The 24573-nt window shown below is 48.0% G+C and overlaps 4 protein-coding genes across 4 annotated transcripts; 2 read left to right on the top strand and 2 right to left on the bottom strand.

The window, feature by feature from the left end:
• Window positions 1-9109: 9109 nt before the first annotated feature.
• On the top strand, window positions 9110-14996 carry LOC131208179 (UDP-N-acetylglucosamine--dolichyl-phosphate N-acetylglucosaminephosphotransferase). Its single transcript, XM_058200831.1, has 4 exons — window positions 9110-9365; window positions 9433-9553; window positions 9612-10060; window positions 14344-14996. Exons 1-4 carry the CDS (start codon window positions 9172-9174, stop codon window positions 14837-14839), a joined length of 1260 nt encoding a protein of 419 aa, XP_058056814.1. The 5' UTR covers window positions 9110-9171; the 3' UTR covers window positions 14840-14996.
• Window positions 10207-13824, bottom strand: LOC131208178 (beta-1,4-mannosyl-glycoprotein 4-beta-N-acetylglucosaminyltransferase). The gene is made up of 2 exons (XM_058200830.1): window positions 13082-13824; window positions 10207-12437 (listed from the first exon to the last, which is right to left on the bottom strand). Exons 1-2 carry the CDS (start codon window positions 13552-13554, stop codon window positions 11150-11152), a joined length of 1761 nt encoding a protein of 586 aa, XP_058056813.1. The 5' UTR covers window positions 13555-13824; the 3' UTR covers window positions 10207-11149.
• A 4922-nt stretch (window positions 14997-19918) lies between the features above and the next one.
• Window positions 19919-22131, bottom strand: LOC131207958 (menin). Its single transcript, XM_058200594.1, has 2 exons — window positions 21032-22131; window positions 19919-20954 (listed from the first exon to the last, which is right to left on the bottom strand). The coding sequence occupies exons 1-2, from the start codon at window positions 22129-22131 to the stop codon at window positions 19919-19921; spliced, it is 2136 nt and encodes a 711-aa protein (XP_058056577.1).
• A 1008-nt stretch (window positions 22132-23139) lies between these two features.
• On the top strand, window positions 23140-24163 carry LOC131212143 (WD repeat domain-containing protein 83). Its single transcript, XM_058205895.1, has 2 exons — window positions 23140-23256; window positions 23325-24163. Exons 1-2 carry the CDS (start codon window positions 23190-23192, stop codon window positions 24161-24163), a joined length of 906 nt encoding a protein of 301 aa, XP_058061878.1. The 5' UTR covers window positions 23140-23189.
• The last annotated feature ends 410 nt before the right edge of the window (window positions 24164-24573 follow it).

The raw sequence follows: 24573 nt of genomic DNA, 5'->3' as shown, positions 1-24573 counted from the left end.
TGCAGTCTACACAAACCACAATCTGATTTTAAATTATGATGGGCAACGAGCGAACGGACGGCGTACGAGAAGATACCGGCGGTACCTAGAGTTGTTCCATCGTCACTCGGCACGGCAAGGTGGCAATGTTTGATCGATAATGAGCATAATTTGTGCTTCTGGAAAGTGGTATTTTAAAATTGCAATCCACAAGCACGTGCCTCGGGGTTTGTGGTCAGACCATTCCAGCAGACCGACTTCCATTTGCCTGCTTTTGGATTTTAAATCCGTACCTCAAGATAATCGATAATGTAAGAGACACCGGATTTCGATCGTAGTAGCGGACGGATCAGGGACCATCCATCTACTTTACGGCGAACGCAGCACGGTCCGGTGATCGTTGGAAGGATAGCAAAAACTGGAAGACGCATAAATCGCAACACAAGTGTAGGCGAGAAAGGTCGGCCGTATCTCCTTCTACACGCGATGGATGCAGTGCAGTGGAGCAGCAAATGAGATCATCACTGTTTTGTAGGAACCACCGCGCGAAGAGCCTGCTTAAGATGTGTCACCAGATTAGGAGATAATACAGAATCTACCCCAAGCAACCATGGATGAGCCCCTCGCACTGGACTGGCTCGCTTAACCGTGAACAAAATTTGCATTTCGATAGCTTTTTAATTATGCGTCCGTAAATCCACACTCGAGTCCGGATCGTTGCGCTTGCATGACGCTTCCGGGCCCGGGCCAGTTACGGCTTTATGTCTCGCGTTAGAAAGTCGAAGCCGGCGAACGCCCGCGAACCGGTTAGATGGGTGACGGTGAAGAGACAGAGAGAGAGATGAGTCAGCGCACCCCAACAACCTTCCAACGAAACGGTGCACGGGTGAATCACGGTTGGCCACCGGCACGTCGGAAGCGGGGCTTTCGGAACGGCGAAATTAACCGCTCAAATATGGTGACCGACTGCACAGTGAAACTTTACTAGCTATGCAGCTATGCCGCGGACAAGGTCCGTGTCGGCCATTTTTATCCTCCACCATTCGCCGTTGGCGCGGCCACACGCTCGGAAGGACCACACAAATGGGCAGGAGACCGCCGATTCCAGACGGTACGCGGGTCGTTACGAATATGGGCCCGCCGCTACGTGATCGACGAGCAGTCTGTTTAAGAGCTTTACTAAAAAACAGGATCATTATTAACACTTGGCACCGAGCGGCCATTTAAATCACACATTTATGTGCCCCAAAAAACCCCCCGACAGCGAGCGTTTGAAATGCTGCGGCACCGAGGCAACCCTATTTTGGGTGAATTACGATCACAAACGAGCGGACAGCAGCTGTTCGGATGTTCGATGTCACCAAAGACTCCAAAGAAACACATCATCGCTCGGAATTAGCTGCAACTGGCGGGGGGCAAAATGGGTCGCCGAAAACCAATTTTCATGCTAAATGGCCGCCGTCTGTCTGTGAGTCCGAGTGTTGGTGGACAAAATTTATCGCGCTCGTTGCCCTACTCGAGCGCATAATTCCCGTAGCCGTTACAAGTTAGGCGACCGAAAAACCTAAATATCCGCTCGAATTTTGTGTGCCTTCCCATTCTGCCTTTCTCGGTCGGCCCAAAAATTGGTACCATTTTCTACTTTTCCTCTCAACGCCGGTGCCAGTTAGCTTCACGCAATTAGGCTGCCCATTTGTTGATGCTGTCCGAACAACATAAAACCGTGCCGGGGCCTCCGGGAATCCGTTAATCCCGTTGGTGTCGTTGTCATCGGAGCACCGGGCGCGGGAACTTAAACGATTCGTAATGCGCGGTGGCTACCGGTTTAGAGACACCGGCTCTGGCCACGTGCAGCCCGGAACGGAAGTGGCGAGACACAGTAGCAGCAACCGCCCCGTTCTTTGATTTAATTTTCTCCGGAACGGGAAACGAAGAAAAACGTGGAATCGGAATTGGAATTTGATTGCATCTAATCACCGCGTGGCTCTAACGTTTGCTCGTTTGAGCGGTCATCGGTCAACAACGAACCCATCACCGAACACTGGGCCACACTGGGGTGAGTTATGCAATCTGGCCGCCCATTAGCGTCTTGATCGATCGATCGCCAGCAATTGCCAGAAACGTGTGCCGAAAGCGTATGATCAATGCACTTTGCTTGACCCGCGCCGCTTGGCCTGAAAATTGAATTATTAGCTCCGCCATTTTTTTTTACGCAACACATGTTATTTTTACACCTTTAAGAAGGGATTGCGAAACCGATTTGCTAATCGAGACACTTGTCTAGCCCAACCAAGCCCCTCCGGTTCGCAAAAGATGCGATCCATTCCGTCACTTTCTCTCGCTTCCTGTGGGAAATACCAACAATTCTTTTTTTTTTTATTTAGGCCAAACAAACTGATAAGATTAGTTTTGTACACGCCACGGCGAGTGTGGCGCAATGTATCGAAGCGGTCTGTTTCTTTTTTCTAGTGACGCAGATTTATCGTAACTACACGCCTCGCGATAAAGCCTCGCCACGTTATGCGACGCGTTCGATGGGCGCAGTTTTCCCCCCCAGGTCCAGAAGTCCAGAGTTCCGGAGTCGCTTGCCAGACCCTTCCATCATTCACGGGCGCACTTCTGGACGTTTGGCAGGGTTTGGCATTTCAAGAACGCGAACCGATCGAGCGACCTGGGCGCAACGGACCCGCCTTTAAAACGCGACCGTACGGGGAAATTATCGTAAAACTGCCATTCGAAAACCGGTGGCGTAACAGCAGACGTGCTGACTGATTGGCCACCAGCCACCTGCTGCTGGGTCTAATCAAGACCGGCGACACCTTGGCTTGCCTTGGGTCGCGATGGGCCTCGGCGCCAGAACCGGTCTCGAAACGAGTTCTACAACCCGCGGACGACCCGGCGACTGGGTGGTGATCGTGTGGCATTTGTTCTAGTTGCACGATGGGTTCTCGCTTCTCTGGTTGGTTGGTGGTTGTGCCAAACCAAGAATGTCACTTGCGGCGTACACCGATACCCTGACAAGACCACCCCCCTTTCATCAGCCCGCATGAATCGATGGGGAAGATCGATTGAACGCGGCCTGCAACGTGTTTGCGGCTGGCGACCCGTCAAGTATCAGGTGTCCACATTCCGGTAGGGTGTCCTACGCACACTCGCTGCTGCTGGGTGCCGCTGCAGCTGCATGCATTAATGAAGAACCACTTTTAATAACCCCTTCATAACCCTGGCCTGCGGTGCGTAGGATGGAGTGGTCGTCGGGAGATAAATTTCGAAAGGATTTCGAAACTCACCCTAGAGAGCGGGAGCCCTCCCACATGGCGTTGGCCACGCTCACGTTGTCTACACGATCGTAGGAAGTTCGGTAACATAGTGTTACGGATTCACTGAACATTCGACCGACACACCGACGAAGTGACTTCAAGCTCATGGAACGGAGACCCGCAAACAATGCTCGAAGAATGCCGCCACCGTGGGAGCTTTTCTAATGCCTGTTTATGAGCAGCCCGCCGTAAATGGAGCTGCACAATTATTACGTCCCAATCAGGACACTCTACTGGCCACCGCTAATGGGACCTAGAGTCGGAGCCAAGGCGGGGAGTGTGATTGAAATTGTTGTACCACACCGCTCAATCAGTTCATCCGGTGCGAACTGTCGTTGACCATTGCCCACCAATTAGAGGCTCACGAGCTCGCCGCAGACAGGTTAATAGATCTCGGCGAAGGCTGTCCGACAATCATGAGAACGTACCGATGATTCATTTCAGCACGTTGTCTCAGTAGCGCCCAGCGCCAAGGTCAATCCCCATCTCATGAAGCTGAACGAGAAGCTTTGGTTGCGCACAAAGAGCACTACAGACTGAGTCGAGGCGGGCACAACGACGACGATCTGTGCCGCTACTCTGTCACATTTTCTGTCAAGGTGACACCTGAAACCATTAAGTCACTTACTGGCCACGGCAATAAGTTAAGGCGTCCTGTGTCTGGTTGCGTAGGTCGCTCGAGATGTGGCCGTTTTTGGCTCGAGCATCACGCAGACCTGACAGCGTCAGCGTCTCAAGGCCGTTATTGTGGAGTATCAAAAACGCTGATTAACACTCTCCCCTGATCTCCTGCGATGATAATTATAGTACCACATATCAAATGACGGGCACAACTTGCGATCATTGGTGATCGTGCAGTAGAATACAGGGGAACAGCACATTGTTGCTCCACTGCCCGGATGAATTCGCAGCTCTTTGCAAATGTGGGGTTTGAAATGTAATTCGATCGCGAATCGAAGCTGAGGAGGTGTTCAGATCGGGAAACGCACGGTTACGTACACCGATAGAATGTTTCGTTGTGTTTGAGGGTTCGCGATCGGGTGCCTGATTTTATCAGCCAGCCGTGTTCCGGTGTACACGTTAAGTGCAATTCGCCGTGCTCGCTCGCCGGTACGGATCTCGGCATTCGGAATGCTCAACTAAGCATAACGGTTGCTGGATACGCTCGCTGGAACGGGTGGCTCACACGAGTATCGAATAGTGTTTGCACGCTCTCCGAGACTTCGTCCAAGGAACCAGCTTCAGCCGTTCCCGTCTGGAAGTTCTTTGGCTTCAGGTTCTAGATTCGTTACGCGATCGGCGAGCACTGTTTTTTTTTTCTCTCTACGCCGAGAACAATTTAGCACCCTGCTCCCCGGAATGGGAATCCCCTTCGAGCTCTAGGGGAGCAGAAATAATTGTTTTCCACACAAATAATCACCACCCGGTAACTTCTTTTCGATCGCATCCGACCAGTGGCAGCAGCGACCTGTGAAGCAGTAGCAAACGTGATCATATGTTCTAGATCATGAACGGAAGAAACGGGATGATTCATTTTGCACTTAGCCAGCGCAACCATCTGGAACGCACGATCATACGTCCGCGAGCCAATCGATCTGTAACTGCAGCTCTCTTACACCTCTAACGAAAGGCTCTAACAAAAAAAAAGGCCCAACAGACGATTACATCACTCCGCGTCGTGTGTTGAATGTGTAAATCCGGTTGGTCAGCGGGATGACATGGCCACGCACCGGGGTCACCGAGGAGTGCACTCCGATCACGGAAGCTGGAACTGCCAGCCCGACACTGAATAGGCCTGGGAAATCGTCGGGCCGGTCAGCGATGCGTTTCGCTGGGAGCACGACCCGGTTTTTATGCCCCCCAATTTCAACCGTGGTCAAGGCCGTGAAGAGCGGCTTCTGCAGCACCGAGGGAAGACATTCGTCAAGAGCACTGGGGCAATAAAATGGTGCCCTCGGAGCGGTAGCTTTTGATGCTGACAATAAGATGATTATCTGCGGACCAGTCGCCATAGGCAATTAGTGCCGCCGAATCGGATGGTTCTATTGCGAAACTGGGAATGCTGTTCGCTCCCATTGGATGGCCGCGAACTGGAAGAAACTTGAATCTCTTGGAATACATTTACATGCCTTACATGTTGCTGCAGCATCCCTTAATTAATCTCATTAGTGCCAGGGGACCGCTCCAGACGCGAACCATCCCATTATGATGGTGGTCCAGATTACAAACACTTGAACCGCTCATTATGGGCGGGCGGATCCTAGCGCCTTCGCGTAATTAAAACCGATACCGTGGCCTGCGTCGTATCACATTACCGCGTACCGGCGGTGACCGCAATGGCACAATCCTGTTCCGATGCTTTGTTTCAGGCCTAACCTCCTTTACATTGTATCGAACGCACGCGTCCGAAGGGACACGGAGATTAAAAATATGTATTAGCTATAAATAATGTGGTTGTGCGACACAAAATGGGTCAATTTGTGCTTGCCACCAGGGCATTTCAGGCTCGTACGCGGACGGGTAACGCAATGTGAATGTTATGGAAATCGGTCAATCCAGGCCGTATGGCGTCCCGCAGCCGGCCGATGTAGGACATCGGAAGGCGCAGACTGTGGCACAACCACAAACACACTGATAATAAAATCAATTTTTCGCACCGTTTTTCTCGCCGTCTTCCAGTCTGCGGCCTTCCGGTGAGTGGAAACGGGGCGTCAGAACATCGCAGAGTGTGGATTTAAGGACACCCATCGCAAGGAAAACACATTAAAAGCCATCTGAAAACGCTCTGGAGGACAAGAATGTGGCCGTCCAGCATTTGATGGCTTCATCATGTTTTTGGAACGGGGCCAGAAATACGTGCCGCTTCAACTCAGAAGAAAAAGCGAGAGGCGAGTTTCCCAAAAAACGGGAACTATTCCCCCGGCACATCCGTTGCTGGTGGGCATCTCGCGGAGGTCAAGCGGGCATTCGCGGGGACCCGACAGCCAGCATCCGACCAACGGACGAGAGCCCAAAAACGCCGGCGGAATGCTTTGCACCACTTCTCACGGTTTTCGATACGCCTGACCTTCCTACCGCGGACTTGGGCCTCCGTTTTGCTGCGTCTTTCCGAAAGCTCTCCCAGCGCGCCACGGTTTTATTCTTATTCTTACCATGCTCCTGCTGTTGCCTTTCGCAATTACAGGCCCAATTAGAAATCGAGCCCGAGAAACGAGTTTTCACCCGGTCCGCGGGGCGACCGAGCGATCGTGTTCCTTCATGGGCCTCAAACCACCATCATTGCGATCCAGGCGCGCCGCGGTCCTTGTGCATTTTCTTCCTGATCATGCTCCGGCAGCCGGCCGCTTTGGGGGCCGGCAGCCTCTCACGCACACTTCACTGGCCAAAATGGGACACCGCACGTCCACAGGCGCAGCTTTGGATACCGGTTGATGGGGCAGAACGCAGAAGGTCGAGGTCGTGCACAGCAGCCGCTTTCGACCCGGCTCGTCGTCTACGCCGCGCCCGCATCACTCGCGGCTCATTTCCATTTTTGTCCGACTGCCTCGTTACATTGCATTTGGGCAGTGCTAGTCAACCAGTTGTCGGCGGTGACCTTTCGAATGGAATTAGATTAACGTCTGAATTGATTCGTTTGGACACATTCATAGGATGCAGTCGTGTGCATTAGCAGTGATAGGAAATCATAAAAAAGTGGCCAATCAGGTGTGGAACTAAGCTAATAGTTCCCTTCAATGAACCGCTAATGGAGCATTGATTGACGAATTAGGATTGGTCGGATTCGATCAACTAGGCAGGATAGAGCGGTTCTTGAAGCCGTTTAATATTCATAACCGTTCGACATGGCGTGGAAATTGACACAACTTTCCGTTTTTGCTTTTATTTCAAACAGAACCTCTATTCCAACGCCCAGGGAAAGAAAAGGCCGTTTCACGGTTAATGCTAGACGACAAATTACATTATCGTCCCACCCTTCCATCGGCCGAAACGGAAGGGCCACGCAAAAGAAAAATAAACAAACAGCAGATGGTGTCCCCGAAACAGTTGTGCGAAGTTGCTGCCTCGCGAAACCACTTACACGAGTCTGTTACAATTCGCGACAGGTTTTGTGCCCCATTTTATGATGATAACATTGAGGTAGCGGGAAATTAAATTAAGCCGACAGAACCCAAAACAAACGCTAGCCTGTCGACCGGCAACGGCGCAACGGGGAGCGAACGGCGGGGCCACGGAGAAGTTACATTGTGCTGGTTGCGGTGGCGGATAATTACCTTGGGTGGTGGGCTGGCCCGGTTGTGGTTTATGCAATCGTTGCTGCGGTCTTTTTACTACTCGCGTTTGCCTCCATGCAACGTGCCCGGACGCAATAGTGTTTAGGAAACAACGCCCGTCACCAACACACGTGTGCGACAATCAACCATTCCACGTGTTAACGCATATATAAACGGAATAAATAACACGCTGGGAGAGGGTTTTCCCGGAACACTGAACCGGACACTTCGAACCCGACCGAACTCGGTCGAAATGCAATCACCGATCCGTCGTTTTCGTTGGTCACAATTCGTTACTGGTCAATTTCCTTTGCCACATTGCCACTGTTTCGGTGTGTGGTTGGAGCCGGCAAGTAAAGATGCACTTTTTCATTGAACCATACACGGGGAACGTAAAACCGTTTCAATCACAAAACGAACGGGTTTCAGTGTCGGCAACAAACGCTCTGAGCCACAAACCGAACCGAAAATACTGAATCCGTTATTGGCCGTGAAAATCAATTCTACATTTGACTATACCGTCGTCGGAAATATACGTAACAACACGCAAATAAAGAACCACTCTAGTTTTCAGCTTTTCCAGTGGTTCCCGGCACGGAAAAGATCACTTTCACAGCAACAAACACGTAAATTCGACGGGAAATTACCTATACGCGCACAAAATATGTCCGTTCTTGGCAAACGTTGGCTAAAGCACCACTCTAGTTTTCAGCTTGACCGATATTATTATTGTTACAGATTGCAGCTACGAGAAATCTTCAAATATTCATATTGCTCCTTCTTGTTCGAATTTTTCCGCCGTTTTCCGCCAACTGAAATTAGTCTCGGGACTTTCTGACCGCCTGAAGATTTGGAAACCTCTGCGTTCCTAGTCTCTGGTTTTTTGCCTTGCCGGTCTCTTTTCTCTCTCGTTTCTCTCCGGGTTTTTCGACCGAGCGTTCCCGGTCCCTGGTTTTGTTTTTGAAAAAAATCTCTGGCTGAAAATTCTCTGAGCATCTCAACCGGTTGAACGTAACTTGGAGCCTTCGAACCTGAAACTGATGACGAACCTGACCAAGCTACTTACTAACATCAAATTCAAATTGAATTAAATATATATAAATTTCGTACATTTTTAAAAACATCCAACATAATTAATTTCGTACACGCATTTTGTATTTAACTAATTAAAAGCTTAACTATCAACAACTGCAAATCGATCAAATGGGCTATGACGTTTCAGGACATTTTTACTATCGCCAAACGCCTCTTTCGTGACCCGCAGTTGGCGGAAGTGCTAACTGGGGTTCGCGCAGCAGGAGCAGAACCAGCAAAAAAATTGATATTATAATACACCGGAAATTAGCGTCGGAAAAAACTGTTAAAAACACATTGTGCTGCATTCAAAAATGGCTGGTGGCGACCTCTGGATGTGAGCACGCTAAGCTCTTTTCCTTGACAGCACAAAACCAGCGATGTGGATTTTTGCATTTTGCATTTTCGTACTGACAGTTCAAAACGTAAACAACATCTGATCGATCAGTTTCGCGGTGAATTATGTTTTAGGTTGCGTTCGAATTTTGTGACGGTTTCGAAGGATCAAAGGTTCCCCTGACGACGATATGACGCTACTCCATTCCTTCGAGTTCCGGTTCTTTGGGCACACGGTCCAGCTTCCGGTGCCACTGATTGTAAATGTCGTCATTTCCGTCGGAGCCTACTTTGCCGGGCGCAGTTTGATACCGAAGATGAAGACCATGTTTATCAACGCAAACTTGTACGGAATCGACATGAACAAAAGGTCGAAACCGAAAATGTACGCCCTCTGCCAAACGACCCAGTTAGAATTAGCATTTACTTATGTCCCCATCTACTTTTTGCAGCCCCGAAGCGTTTGGCGTCGTTACAGGATGTGTGTTTCTTGTGTCACTGTTTCTCTTCATTCCGGTGCCATTTTTGCGCAACTTTTCCACCAACGTGGCCGGTAACTTCCCTCACGACAAGGTAACGGATGGAACAATGGAAGTGATCGGTTGATCGAGGGTTCCAACGTTTCCCTCAGTTTGTAGAGTTTGTGGCCGCGATGCTGTCCATCTGTTGCATGATCCTTCTCGGGTTTGCCGACGACGTGCTGAACCTACGGTGGCGCGACAAACTGTACCTACCTACGATTGCCTCACTGCCGCTGCTGATGGTGTACTACACCAATTTCAACTCGACCACCATCATTCTGCCGAAGCTGGTGCGCCCCCTGCTCGGCCAGTCGCTGGACATTGGTGCACTGTACTACGTGTTCATGGGAATGCTGGCGGTGTTTTGCACGAACGCAATCAACATTCTGGCCGGCATCAATGGACTCGAAGTGTGCCAATCACTCATCATCGCCGGTTCGATCGTGGCTTTCAATGTGGCAGAGATCTGGTGCGATCATCACAATGATGCGCACGAGTTCTCTCTCTACATTATGCTGCCGTACATTGGGGCAACGTTGGCTTTGTGGCGATACAACAGGTAAGCCACCGTTTCTTTCGTTTTAGCCTGCAACATTTCGAAACAATCGGAAAAGGTACGGTTTATGTTTGATTGTTTAATTTAGCAAAATTTACCTAAATTTCAAAACAAATAACTAGCAACTAGTCTTACTTTTACGTCCCAACCCCACAGTCTATAGCAGTGATCGTGCTCGCATCGAACCGACACGAGCACCAGTCCAGTCTGGCCATTCGCCTTCCAGTAGAAAAGAATTGGTGGATTAAAAATCATTCAAAATGCCCTCCTGGGCCGACCAACGTTGGTCACCAATCGGCTGGTGTGAGCCGGCGAATAGAATATAGCATTCGATCGCACAACGAATGCGCTAGATTTATCTATTTACCTCCTTTCGCTCATTCATTTCGATCACATTCTGTCACGCATTTTTTATCATCCTTTTCCCAGACCTACTTATTCAGCTATACAGTACGTTTGTAAAAGTAACCTTGCCAATCTGATCACTGATTCTCGCCTACGATCTGATGTCGCCAGCAAAGCGATTTGCGAATTTCACAAAGTTCCCTTTCTCTACATAATTGGTGTCTATCTATCGTAGGCTTCACATCCTCGGCGGCATGAGAATTTCGAACCCTCGTGACCGCGCCACGTCTATCACTAAGTTCACATTCGGCCGTCCATCCGTTTGTTGAGTGAGCATGTGGCCACCCACCGGGTCCAGTCATTACACTGCTAAGTTGTACGTGTATATAAATATCGATTATGATGAATGCAGCGTTAATAAGTATTTTGCGAGTGTGATGTCTGAGATGAGGTAAAAACCACGCACGATTCTCGTCGTTAATTGCCTTGTGTTTGGTATACGATGAGCGTTTGAGATTCGAGCGGATAGATGGGACGAAGGATAGAGATTATTCAAGCAAATACGATTTGACTAGTAGTGTTGGATGATTATGTTTTTCGTTCGTTTTTCGAGAACACCGACTCGAACGTGGGGACAGTGGAAGAAGTCTATCAATTACGCGCGCGCGCGCGTGTGGATATCTGGTTTGGTGTGGTGCGTTTCCCCGACTCAGGTACAACCGAAGGGACCTTAAAAGGCGCAAAAGTTTAGCTAAAGTAATCATCATCGGCCAGATTGTCCTCCCAGCGGGCGTACAGATTCAGTACAATATTATCAAACTTCCAACTGTTGTCACGCACGTACTCCGGTTCGTAGTATTTATCGGTTCGACGACTTAGTCGCTCCAGTGCACGCTCTCCGTCCTCCAGGTCTTTCCCGGAAGCGATCAGCTGCTGCACGTACGCTTCATTCAAGACGTTGGTTCGCTTTGGATCTGGCAAATAGAGCTGTCGAGCGTCCGTGGTGAGCCCTTGGTAGGCGGCTCGCTGCTCAAAGTACCGTACGATCGCGCCCGGTTGATAGCATCGCCTGCAGTACCAACCGCCAAAGTGATTTAAATCACCAATCAGCATCACTGGTTTATCGATCGCCAGCAAACGGTCGGGATCGGATGCGTAGACCTCACGGAGGGTGCTGACCTGCACGGCCGCACTACCGATCACAGTACTGTTGGGCTGATGCTGCCAGAAAAAGCCGTACACGTTGTGTTTCAAGCGGAACCGTACCGGCTGGGGCCAGTTGTCGTACCACCGGAGATAAGCCACTGCCTTACGATTCAGTATCTCGTCCGTTCCGCTCACCAGAACGATATCATCCGGTCGGATCGATGTTTTCGTTGTATATTTTTGCAGTTTTCTAAACACGTTCCGCCCACTGCACGTTGCGTCCGACACGATCAGCAAACGGTTTCGCAGGCCACGTAAGAAATCCGTCGTCTCGACGTGATCTGCGATCGCAACGTCTTTGGGTAACGGTGATGCCAAAGGATTTGGTTGCCGATCGCACAACACGAACAAGCTTACTTGATCGAGCAGTTCCATCAATTGCACTTCCAAGATCTCCACGCTGACGAACGTGCTCTGAACGATGTAGAATACATTACGAGCGACAGTGCGCGGAGTGGCCGTTTGGTCGTCGACTGCTATCTTGGAGGTGATGAACGCACGCCAGATTACTTCCGGTTGACCGCAATCGGCTCCGTGCCATTGGGCGTTGCATCGACAACGGCCTACGCCATCGCCACCCACCGCCACGAGATTTCCTTCGTCGTCGATCACCTTACCGTCGTCGTTGTAATCGTTACTAAGCTCGCTTTCTTTTCCCACGCTGGCCACTTTGGCGGTGTCCATTCCTGTATCTACTAGTTCAGTCTCATTGGTTTTACTTCCGCCACGTAATACTTGCTGCGACGCCGTTGTTGCATTCTGGCGAGTTCCCTCAATAAAGCATAACCGTTGTTGGCGTTTCCCGTGCCAATCGGCATACGACACAGACCTTTGGAAAGAAACGAAACGTAAGGTTGAACATGAACAGCTTGTTTTGCACTTTAAACCCGGATGTTTTGTGGCGCCTCGGTGCCGGAGCTGGTCAAAGAAATTGGATACGTTTAAGCCAATTACCCAGAGGGGGCAACCGAATCGTTCGTTCGTCGCCCATCGACCTATTTTGCACGATTAACCCCATTAGTGGATGTCGTCGTACTCGTTGCCGGGTAGTGGAAAAGTGTGCCAACCCGTGATTTGATTACCTACATTCGTCGCAGACACGGAGTTTCGGTGTCTCCAGTTCTCTTCATTATTGCTCGCATCAGTGTCGCTTGGCAGCGGCCAAGATTTGTGCATAATTTGCGCGACTTGATTGGGTCAATTGAAAAGAATGGAAGCAGCGTCGGTTTTGATTTGTGCCCGCGCTGCGCTACAGACGTTATGCACATATTTTTGGGTAGTTCTTAGGATTATTGTCCTTTGGAGAGAGATTCCAGACTGACGGTGTATAATGTCTTGATTTGAAACAAAAAATGGCACCACAGCATCTCAAATTTTTTTCAGATTCACCTTTAAAACGATAATGTCGAGAGCGCGCAGAGAGCAAGGCCAAAAAACAAGGAGTGGATTTAAAAATGCTATTCTGTGACATACCTGAAAACTTTCTTGGCACGCTCGGGAGCCGGCAAGTCCCGCTGGATCCACGGTCGATACTTGGGATGTCGTGGGCGCAGCTGTTTTCTCTCCGACAACAGCTGACCATCAGAAGCGTCGTCGTGATACGCTCGGTACGGTGCACGATGAGAGTGGGAAGACAGAGAGTGCGCCATACGCCCTTCGGGTGTGTTCTGGTTGTCCGTCTGCGCCGCTGTTCGATTGGAAATAAATTGCACGGCGGACCACCCAGAAACTGCTCCGAAAATTGGGCGCTGTTTGTTGGAGGCTGTATCCGCCCCAAGGGACAGCTGCTGTTCAGCTGTTTGGCCATCGTCTACGGCGTTTTCTTCGCTGGTGGACACCAGCAGTGCGCCGAAGATCAGAAATAGGCAGATGAGCGAAATTTGTAACAGAAACAGACCCCATAGGAACAGCCGTACGTCCAACTTGCGTTTGCTACCGGGATACATCCGAGAGCCTTCGGTGTTCCCGGGCCACCAGCGATCGGGCACCGGAAGAGCCGAGACAAGCTCTTGGAGTTTGGTCGATAGCGAAAAAGTAATGCCCAACCCCAGGATGTTCTCACTGAACTTGCGCCCCCAGGAATAATGGGCGTTCACTGTCCTTGAGACACTTGCACGGAGCAGCTTCTCACATCTTACACCGTAATTGCCACCGGGGCCACTGGTGGTTCGTTTTGTCGCAAATGGAACCGATTTCGCCTGGCCTTCGGAAGTGCTTTCCGGTTGCTAATATTTTATGAATGAACGACCGAATCCTGTTCCTGCACAGTTTTGCTTCGCACAAAAATGACTCATTCCCGGCAGCTCGTAGTAATCCGGGGTTCCAAGTGCCAGTTTCCGGGTTGCCAGTTTTGACATTATCAGCTGTGACTCTGAAGCTGCGAAATCATGCTCTGAAAGATGCTTACGGTTGATATGTGCTTAAAAATCAACCGCATTTATTTTACTTTACATGCAAAATTACCCAAAAACGGGTTACAGCGCGTTAAGGACTGCGAATCCGCATAATTGAATTTTGTAGAATGAGTTTTCTGGCACCCCTGGCAATGGTTTCATTGCAATCAGCTGTCAAAGCACATTCACGCGCATAGTGGTGTGTGTGCCCTCGTGTCGCTGCTATTCATCTGGGACACGAACCACAACAAACCGAAAAGGACCCGTTCCGTTGCGTACCATAAAAGGATCTCTAAAGGTTCTCACTAACGGTTAATTTTACCTACATTTCATTTTTTTAAGATACCCTTCGGAGGTTTTTGTGGGCGACACGTTCAACTACCTGTCTGGAATGACGTTTGCCGTGGTCGGCATTTTGGGCCACTTTAGCAAAACCGTGCTGCTGTTCTTCATCCCGCAGGTGCTCAACTTTCTCTACTCCGTGCCGCAGCTGTTCCGCTTTATACCGTGCCCAAGGCATCGCATGCCCAAGCACGATCCAGCCACGGACCTGCTACACACCAGCAGCACGCAGTTTCGGGTGAACGAGTTGAACGCGATCGGACGCCTGTGCTACCACGTGTTCCGCCATCTGCGACTGATCCGCTACGAACTGTCCGACGACGGACGGACGGTAACGTGCAACAATTTCACGATTATCAATTTTGCCATCCTGCTAACCGGTCCCATACGTGAGGACCGATTGAATCGGCTGCTGGTAGGATTTCAGCTCGTTTGTGCACTGTTCGCCTTCACGATACGCTACCCTTTGGCGCACTATTTTTACGACGCCAACTAGGATGGGCAGCGAAGCTAGACAAAAACACCAAAGGACTTTTCTATAAGAAGACAAGGTGAGGAAAGCTAACACGTGATAAAATGGTGTTTTGCGTGCTCCATGCATCTCGAAAATGAGACAAAACTGTTAAACTAACGGTGCTCGACAACCGTTTCTTTCGCCAAACAAATAAACGGAAACATACAATCATTGTTTTATTATTTTCCAGGAGTGTTTTATGTGTTCACATTGTATATTGAGTTTTTTGCTTCGTTTTTACTTGCTGTGATTCTGCTGATGGCTATGTTCTAAATGTAGTATTTTTGTTCTTGCTACTGCTACGGTAGGGCATTAATCAGTTTTCAGTGTAACCTTGTCCAGTGAGTCTTTTCAAAATTCATTATACTCACGAAGGCAAGAAACGGGCATCCCACCACTATCTCTATTTGTAGTTCCTTATCTGCTCTTCTCGCGCCCTCTTCTGCGTTCTTACTCCTTTCTCAAATATTGGTTCCGATATCTGTTGAGTAATGTTCATCGGAGATCATCATGCGCAATGGCGCACTTCACACTGCGCCTTCGATCTGTAGGTCTCTGGGATATTTAAGAGTGAAGAAGTTACTGGGATCCAACGATGTTACCAATTCATCATTTCAAGGCAAAAGATTGCCATTATGCATCGTGCTTTTGTCCAATTGTTGCCCATTCTGCTGTTGTTGTATGGCTAATGATTCTTGAATCTGTTTTGTATTCTTTGTTTGCATCCTCTGATTGATTACATTTCTTATGTATAAATATATGAATATTATCTCAAAAATATATAAATGTTCCATATATATGGTTTTCAATATTATTAATCTCCAGTTTCCAAGATTCATTGCATGACTTTTGTTGTTGTTACATTGTTTATTTTTCCTCCAATCACGCTTCCAAAACATTTTAGCAATTTTTTAATATGCTGTTTGAATTAAGATGATGAATGTTGCTCCTCTCCGTTTTGCTCTCGTTTCACTTTGGCTTTGCCTCAGGGTTTCTAACGGATGTATAATCAGACTCCTGCGAGAGGATTTCTATTGTTCTCTGTTACAGCTCCACATTGTTGTGTAACGCTTCACTGTTTAGTGCTCTCATGTGCTTCTTCCTGCCTTCCTGCTTGGATTACGTGCTCAACGGTGCTGCGCCGTGCGTGGGGGTGGTTCAACTAGAAGCGTGTGCTCGACATATAAACTATTCCCTATAATGCTTTTCCTTATCACCACCATCACAGTCCATCTACTACTGCGCAAAAACTAGCTTATCACACTACTAACACCGACGTACTAAAGAAACTTGCCCCAGAAAAGCAACAACATACCAACACTATTTTGATCTACACGCCTCATCAAGCGCAGCACTTAAAACGATAGGAAAAGGAAAAACCAGCGCCCAGCAAACGGGTGAAAGTGTTAAACTCAGAACGCAATGCTCTCTAACACAGGTTTGCGGGGTGGGTCAACGGCGCCACAGAATCCCCTATTTTACGGCGATAGGAATAACAAATGGTATAGTCTGAACGAGCACTAGGTTGTACGAAAATTCGGCTTTTAAACGCACAGCAGAGTTCTTAAGCTTACAAACTTGTTTAAAACTTGATGCTTTATGGCGTAACAAAATTGTAAGAATAAAAACAATAGCCTCTATTCTCCAGGGTTCAATATTATTCCGCATCCCATCGCCTACGTTGATAAACGAACATTAAATTAAGCTTGCAAGGCGCACAGTGCGTAACTAGCCCGACGCACTCCGTCTCACTGCGCAGGTGGTACGCACTGTAGCCCTACCTAGGACATAGACTTTCCCGTTTGTTCCTGCTGCACCCATAAATTAACAACATTAAATTGTACTGTTTCTCAATGTGTTTTTTTTCTTCTACTGTATCATACGTCTGTTTCCAGCTATGTATTTGTGAATGGGTTTACTGTTTCCGTTCGATAAATAATTCTACAAGCAGCCCGTGGAATTATTTGTGGCTGCTTTCCGATTTATTGTGATGTTGCAGAAAGTATAAGCGACAATTTGTTAAACTAAATGTGGCTTTAATGTATAGTATGGAACAATACTAAAAAGCGAACCATGGGCACGCATCGCCATCAACAAACACTGTCTGTAGCTTCTATCAACTTTGATAAGTACAACTATTAACACCAGACTAGTGTTTGGTGTCGTCTGATACGATGCTCTTGCCCAGGATTGCACGGCCGCACAAATAAACCGATAAATACGAATGGCACAGTATATTAAGTTCGTGCACCTTAACTTGTTGCAGTTCCTGTGCTTGTGCTTGGTTTTGTTTGTATGGGTTTCTTGTATGATTCGCTATATGTTTGTGGCCCATAACAGTACTATTGAACAAGGAATGTAACAGTGACAAGATAAAACGGTACATGCTTAAATAGGCTCGCTTTGTGTGTCGCTTATTTATTTATTGTTTTAATTGTTATGTGTGTTTGTTCTGTTTTTGCACGTGGGAATCGCTAGGTCGTAAAATAAAACCACAAAGCCGTGACTGGTGAAATCGGTGGCTATGGCTATGTGAGGGCTTGGGTTTGAATATTGTAGCGAACCGTTATTGCCTACCCAGCCAATGGCCAACAGTCAAGAACCCACGTGTCGTGTTTCATGACCTTCGGTTAATACATGGATAGGTTGTTTTAAAACATAAAGCGGCTTTATACTTGTATTCTATGTATTATTAGCTTCAAGTGCTGTGTGTTGAATTATTATTATTTATCTGTACTTGACTTGTGGACTTTTTGTTATCTGTGTACTATGAGGGTTTGAGAAGAAAATATGCAGTATCATTAAAGAACGTGCATTAGAGCAAGAAAGTGGAAAGTATCCTTTAAAAGTTGAACGCCAAATCAATAAGGTTATTTGGAGAGAAGGTTGAGTTTTTTTTTCTAGGGGCGACAATACGACATTTTCTACTACACGGTTTAACGGGTTTAACTATTCTGCGAAGCGATTGATCGGTCGATGATTTCGAACGCATAAAATGTAAACTACCAACAATCAGAAAAAGTTGAAGCTAAAGTTGAAAATCAGGCCAACAACATCAACAACACAAACGCGGGAGCGTTGTGCTACGCAAAATCGCCTTTCCGCATCTCATTTAAACACCGTTCCCTGGAACGTCACCCACATTTTTCTGCGTTCAGTGTGTTTTACATATGTTTTGATTACAATTTTACAACATGCAGCCTTTTCTCCGTATCATACGTTCAGGTTCAAATCAGTCAGTTTTGTTGATCGCTCGTTCTTATTTTGCCCGGTACTTGATGAATGTCACTCATTCGCGAAAGATATCTTTTTCCGTCCGTTGCCACTCCTTGTTTGCTGTATCAACGTGTCCTGCACTGGAATGCGCATTTGCCAATACTTGTCGCTCTATCTCGTTTCTATAGTTTACTGTACTCCCGGTGAACATCTACCGAAACGTAACGAAAGGCTTCGCAAAGAGCCATGGTTTGTTAAACTACTAGCAGTTCCGATTTTATAATTTTGTTGTTGTACCCTTACTTTCGTGTTCCTGATTGGCTCGTTTTGTTTCATATGACCGTTTTCCCGCAAACTAGTAGCTTTGCCACTAGGAAAAGGTACGTGGGTTTCATGTAAAAGATGAAGGAAGTTTAAATCTGTCGAATATTTTGTATTGTTGTTTTAGTGAAATTTGTTTCGAAAATTTTGCATTCTCCAGACGCTCCAGTAATGAGAATTTCAAAAGTGGCTCGTAATGGTTTTCATTTGCTACGAAAAATGAGGAGTATATTCAACATGAGGGAGAGCGATTTGCCTCTAATGGTTATTTTTCATCGTTTGTACTTTCGAATTTCGATTGTAAGTTAGGGCTAATAGTTATGTTTTTTTTGATCATTTTGACTTTTCAGGTTTATATGCAGTCGATAGATTTTCTCTTACTGTCTCAGGAGTGATGATTTTGGTTCGCATCCATTGTGTCAGTGCGTAACGGAACGGATGTGTTCAGTGCCTTCAGATAATCTATTTTCAATCGCACCGTACTTCAAGCGTGAACCGCCTGTTTTGGCTTTGCCAATCATTTTCGTTTTCAATTTTTCGAATCATCTTAAGGAAGTCAACTTCCTAAGGAAGTGCTTTTTGAATTCAACGCAAAAAAACATTCACAGGAATAACAGAGGCTTAAAACAGAATCACACCAATAAATAGAACAGCAAAGCGAAAGAAAGACTTGTAAAAAAATAAGTTAAACAAGCTCAACGAATAGTACCAATATTTACACAACACATTTTGATTACGATCTATTGCATGTTACATACACATTGTTTGATTGTTGTTGCTCTCTTCTTCCACTATCTCTCTCTTGTCCCTCTACGTCTCTCTTAACCATTCCTTAATTTTACTTGTAACACGTCTCATAGGTGCACAAAGAAACACTTACTTTTTAACTTAACAAAGCTTAACCAAACAATTTAAAGTGATGAGCCTACAGTCGGCGAATATTGAAATGGGTACGCTTCATACCCATCTGCGCAACAAACGCACGCGAAAATGATACAGTTACATCTACGATTAAAATAAGAGTTATTTAGATGATCACAATATATAAGCAATACTAGATGTCGTTCGTGCAGGCTGGACTGAAAGTTGTGCAAAGGAATATCAATTAAAACGAACGACGTGGGCACGAACCTGGTCCAACACCAGTGCTGTGGAGTTTACGCATTTCATGCTAAGAAAAAGATCATGATTCTACGAAACATTTTTGTGGCTTGACCGGAGCCATGGCTCGATCCTACACAGAACAACGGAATAGTGCTCGAAACGGATCGTATCCGGCGGATCGTGAGAAACTAAATTTGCATCGCATAAACATTAAACAATATCCAGTAACCAAAAAAACAATGAATCATAAATAAACTGAAACGTACAGTGCCCGGACTAGCAGCGGTCACAATTTGTGTTGGAATGAACGTGCGTTTAAATAGTAAAACAATAAGCAGTAAAAAATGTTCACATTTGTTGTTGGTTCACTCGTAAAGTGAGAGTGAATTTCGTCAAAGATAAACGTTCCGGTGACGCTTTTTACTCTCTACGCGCTCGTTTGGGTCGCGTATTACCCTCATTTCCATCGCCCGTCACGTGGTGATGTGCCAGTGCACTGGCGGCTAATGAGCTTCCCAGTGCCAACAACTGTGCACCTCGAAGCTTCTTTCCACCTACCTGCACCTGGCTTTGGGCGGTAATCTGAAGCGAGATCGCATTGGTGTTGAGTTTCTCGGCCAATAGCAGATCCTTAAGGCCCTTCATCTTCTGACTGTACAGTACGATGACAGGTCGCTTCGGTTCCAACTCGTCCTTCGTTCCCTTCGTGGTGTCCTCTTCTTTCGGTGCAACCGCGGATGCTTCACCTACCTTCAGCACTCCGTTGTTTGACGGTACCGTATGTTCAGCCGACGGCTGAGTCAGTGACAGTGAGAGCAGGCCACTGTCACCATCATCGCCCGCAACCGGTGTACCGATTTCCTCCGTGGTAAACGGTTGTCCACCGCCCTGCAAGAGAAACTCGGGATTGAGCAGCTTCTCGCCACACTTGCCGACCAGTGCTTCCAGTGATTTCGGCAGCGCAGTGGCCACGGCAGCTCCCTTGCCACCCAGCAATCGGCCAACGTTCGTAATGTTTGCGTCCACTTTTGTGATGTTGTTGTTGTTGTGATGTTGCTGCTGGTGGGACCCTTTCTCGGGTGGGGCCAAGGCTTCATCCTTCAAAGCAACCGTACCATTCTTGCCATTCTCGTGACCAAACACATGGTGCTGAGCCTGCGGCTCTTGGTCGGCACACTTGATGATCACCTGCGAGCGTATGTCATGATCGAACTTGGCAATTGTAGCCACCAGTGGCTTTGCCCAACCAATGTGCAGAATGGGCGTTTGACTGCCTTCTTCCCATTTACAAATTCCGTCGTAGAAACGTAGCAGGTTGGCGAAACAGGACGCATCCCGTAGAATGCTTCGGGCCGAGTGGCCCGAACTTTCCAGCTTCATCACCTGCGGAATCAGCTCGTTGGCGATGTCGAGAAATTCTTTGTAGATCTCTTCATCATCGCGTGAGTAGTTGTACCTTAAAAGAAGCCACGATAAGACCAATTTATTCAACCACCTACTGTCCAACCATGCGAAAGCAGAGCATTAACTTACAATCGAATCACATCACTGCTGTCGGCCCACGAAGCAAAGGCTTCGCGGTACATGTTCTTCCGGTAGTAGTATCCGCCTTGGTACGTGTATGGATATACGTGATGGTTCCGGTAGTAGGTCTGGGACGAACGGACCGACTCGTTGTACAGCTGTTCGCAGTTTTTTCGCCCGACCGTTGGTTCGACTTCCTCCAGCTCGCCTAAGCATCCGAGCGCCATCGGATAGCGTGTCAGGTGTCCCATGTCGTACAGTAGCCACAGAAGTTGTTGCTGCATGTCGGCCACTTCCAGGCAGGCGCTAGTGGCGGTTAGTGATGGATTGATTGCTGAAACGATCGCTGCCACCTCCATGTAGCGATTGCACACGACCGGATTACCGGCTACATAGAGCCACGTTTGCGACTCAACACCGGGTGCTACCGATTGGCCACGCTTATCCTCCGCTCCTTTACCGTGCCACGTTACTTCGATCGTTTCGTCGCCCGTCTTACCGAACACCACCCACACGTGATCCTCGGAGATGGCCAGATGAACGTCGCGATAGCCGAGCATCTGGCAACCGGCGACCACAGCGAACGCCACACCGAAACAATCCAGCTTGTTCCCGCACAGATAGCTGTACAGGCTCTGCAAATGGGCCCGGTCCTTGTACGAACTACGAAGCAGCGAGTTCCAGATTATGTCGGACACCTTCTTGATGATCTCCCGGTTCGCAAACTTTGAATCGGTCGTACTCTTCACCAGCAGCTTCTCGATCGGTGCCAGAACCGATTTGAAGCGCTTGTACAGGCCCTCGATCGTATCGTAGCGGATGATTGGAAAATTGCCGCCAGTGCTGTCGCTTGCCGTGCCAGCCTGGCCAGATTTGCCACCGGTCTCTCCATTGTTGTTGTTGTTCGCCGAGGACGAACCTGACGCTGGCGCGCCAGATTCGAGCACCTTGGTCGTAAGTGAATGTTCGATCAGGCCAGTGACGATCGAAAGCAGCGTCAGGTCCGGCTCTTCTTCGCGATTGTTCAGCTGCTGCCGGAACAACTTGATCACATCCGGAATCGCCCGGAGCGGAAACAGTTTAATGACGTCGTCGCAAAACTCCGTCATCCTATCCGCAGTGTTCGACAGGCATTCAAAGTCCTTTGCCGCTGCTAGTATATCCACGGAACCGATTGTTTTGCGTAGCTTTCTTTATCTAGCGCTTTTCTATTGATCCTTCTGCTCCATACGGCCGCTTTCGGTTTTCCGTTGCGTTTCCTCAGTGGAAATCCCCAACAAACAAAACACACACACGCGCGCACACAGGGGGAGCGTCGCGAAGGACATTCAGTGGCGTCGCATTTTGGCGCTACTCACCAACGCGGCTGCCGGGGAGCTTGGAGCACAGAAACCCGCTCTTCGGTGGCCATTGCAGAAAAGAACACCACCGCCCAACGCGCGAAGAAGTCGTTGCGCTTGGCAGCTGCTCGGATCGATGGAATGCGTGATCAGATGCAGCGGGAATCGATCATTTTTCTGCACTCTTTCCCTCTTATCTCGTTTTCTCCCTTTACTTTTCGCTAGTGTGTTATCGGGCCACACTAAACAGATTTCCCAATTGAACTCTTATCACACTTATGGTTTTCACGCCTTCAATACCCAAGAGCCACCTGCCGCATAGAACTGCACTCCTCGCGAATCGCAGAAGCCCGCGCAGAATTCCTTTGCTCTCGCGCGTTATCGGGACTCCGCTTTTTGCTTCGTTTCTCGATCGTTTCTTTGCTCACAATATTCCGGTTTAGCCGTTCCTTTTCCTCCACGCGTCCTTTTTCCTTTTTCGCGTGCGTTTTTCGTTTTTCACCTTTACCTTTTCTTCGCTCTAACTTTTGCGTAGCTCGTTCGGCGCGATAATGTCACGAAGAAAAAACGATAAAACCGCAAACACAGCCACGCACGCATTCACATTCGCGACAAACGCGCGTGTGTGTTTGTGTTTTTCGGGTTGCTTTGTTTACCATCGAATGGGGTGACCAGCTATCAACAGCGTTAGCGACAACCCTGCGAATTCTAAAAACGATAAGTAACGATTGACAGCAGTTTTCGGTTTGTTATTGTTTACCATTTGTTCAACGAATTTATTGTTTGTACTATTTCCATTTGTTCAACGAGCTTGCAACCACTTGATTATGGATTTGGCCGTTAAACAGAGCATCAATTGCAACCAAGGGACAGTGCGTGCCGTTCGCTACAATGGTAAGAGGGGTGATTGGGTGATTGGTTCGTGTCTGCATTAAAATCATTGTTCCGATGCTCCATTCCAGTTGATGGTTCGTACTGTTTGTCCTGCGGTTCGGATAAAAAAATAAAACTCTGGAACCCAAAGTCCGGTTTGCTGCTCAAAACGTACGGCGGACATGCGGACGAAGTGATGGATGCGACGGGTAGCTGCGAGAGCAGCTTCATTGTGTCTGCCTCCCTCGACAAGAGCGTGATCTACTGGGATGTCTCGACTGGATTACCCGTCCGGCGTCTGCGGGGGCACGCGGGCGGGGTAACCTGTGTGCGATTCAACGAGGACTCTTCGATTGCTGTTTCCGGTTCGAAAGACAACACGGTTGCCTGTTGGGACGTTCGGACGCGAAAGCTCGATGCGGTTCAGACGATGCGGGAAGCGAAAGACTGTATTACGGCGTTGGTTGTGAGTGAGCACAAAATTTTATCCAGTTCGCTCGACGGCTCGATACGAACCTACGATCTCCGAGCGGGACAGTTGACCTGCGATATTGTGGGGGTACCGGTGACTTACCTAGTCCAAACACGCGATGGTCAATGCTTGTTGGCGGCCTGCTCCGATGGCACAATCCGGTTGATCGACAACGACACGGGAGAACTGCTGTCGGAGTACAAAGGGCACCGATGTGATGACTATCAAATCGAATGTGGCATGATCGCGGAAGATAGTAAAATTGTTTCCGGCTCCGCAGAGGGTGCAGCAATCATCTGGGATCTGCTAGAAGGCACCGAGGTGCGCAGGTTGCGAATTGGCAGTGAAGTGGTCCATTCGCTTGCGCCACACCCGACAGGCAGCGATATATTGTTCGCTCGGAAACGACACATAGAAGTTTGGGGAATACCAGACGATAATTTGGAAGAAATATAAAACTGCTGATGCATTTGTGTTATAAAATGGTTCATTGCAGATCTCTTTCTCAGTAGTCGGCATGCAGATTGTTCCATTTCTCTTAGCTAAATCTCTTATATCGCCATTGACAAGTTCTGTTCGAACTGTTTAAACTGTTAAAACGGCAATTCGAAAGTCGCTTCTATTTCGAAACAACGAACTCCCGTGTGTATGGTGTAGAGTAGAGCACTTCAACTGGCGAAAGTGCTAGCAGAAAGTAAGTAAGGAGTGTTGTAATATAGATGAAACCGATTTTATTTAATAGAATATGGCTTCTAATAGAACAATATTAGTTATGATAATGCATTTTATGATGAAAATGCCAATAGAGCATAGAAAAGAAACCGATTGAACGCAAAACCCTCTCTCATAAACGAGTGTTGTTTGTT

Source organism: Anopheles bellator, chromosome 2 (assembly GCF_943735745.2).
Source record: "Anopheles bellator chromosome 2, idAnoBellAS_SP24_06.2, whole genome shotgun sequence".
Taxonomy (NCBI): Eukaryota; Metazoa; Arthropoda; class Insecta; order Diptera; family Culicidae; genus Anopheles; species Anopheles bellator.
This window is presented reverse-complemented; position numbering and strand designations above follow the sequence as displayed.

Coding starts and splice junctions, on each gene's coding strand:
- LOC131208179 (XM_058200831.1), top strand. CDS start 9,172: ATGACGCTACTCCATTCCTTCGAGTTCCGGTTCTTTGGGCACACGGTC. Junction 9,366..9,432: donor AAAAGGTCGAAACCGAAAAT/GTACGCCCTCTG, acceptor TACTTTTTGCAG/CCCCGAAGCGTTTGGCGTCG. Junction 10,061..14,343: donor GCTTTGTGGCGATACAACAG/GTAAGCCACCGT, acceptor CATTTTTTTAAG/ATACCCTTCGGAGGTTTTTG.
- LOC131208178 (XM_058200830.1), bottom strand. CDS start 13,554: ATGTATCCCGGTAGCAAACGCAAGTTGGACGTACGGCTGTTCCTATGG. Junction 12,438..13,081: donor CGTGCCAAGAAAGTTTTCAG/GTATGTCACAGA, acceptor TTCTTTCCAAAG/GTCTGTGTCGTATGCCGATT.
- LOC131207958 (XM_058200594.1), bottom strand. CDS start 22,131: ATGACGGAGTTTTGCGACGACGTCATTAAACTGTTTCCGCTCCGGGCG. Junction 20,955..21,031: donor AGCAGTGATGTGATTCGATT/GTAAGTTAATGC, acceptor GCTTCTTTTAAG/GTACAACTACTCACGCGATG.
- LOC131212143 (XM_058205895.1), top strand. CDS start 23,190: ATGGATTTGGCCGTTAAACAGAGCATCAATTGCAACCAAGGGACAGTG. Junction 23,257..23,324: donor GCGTGCCGTTCGCTACAATG/GTAAGAGGGGTG, acceptor GCTCCATTCCAG/TTGATGGTTCGTACTGTTTG.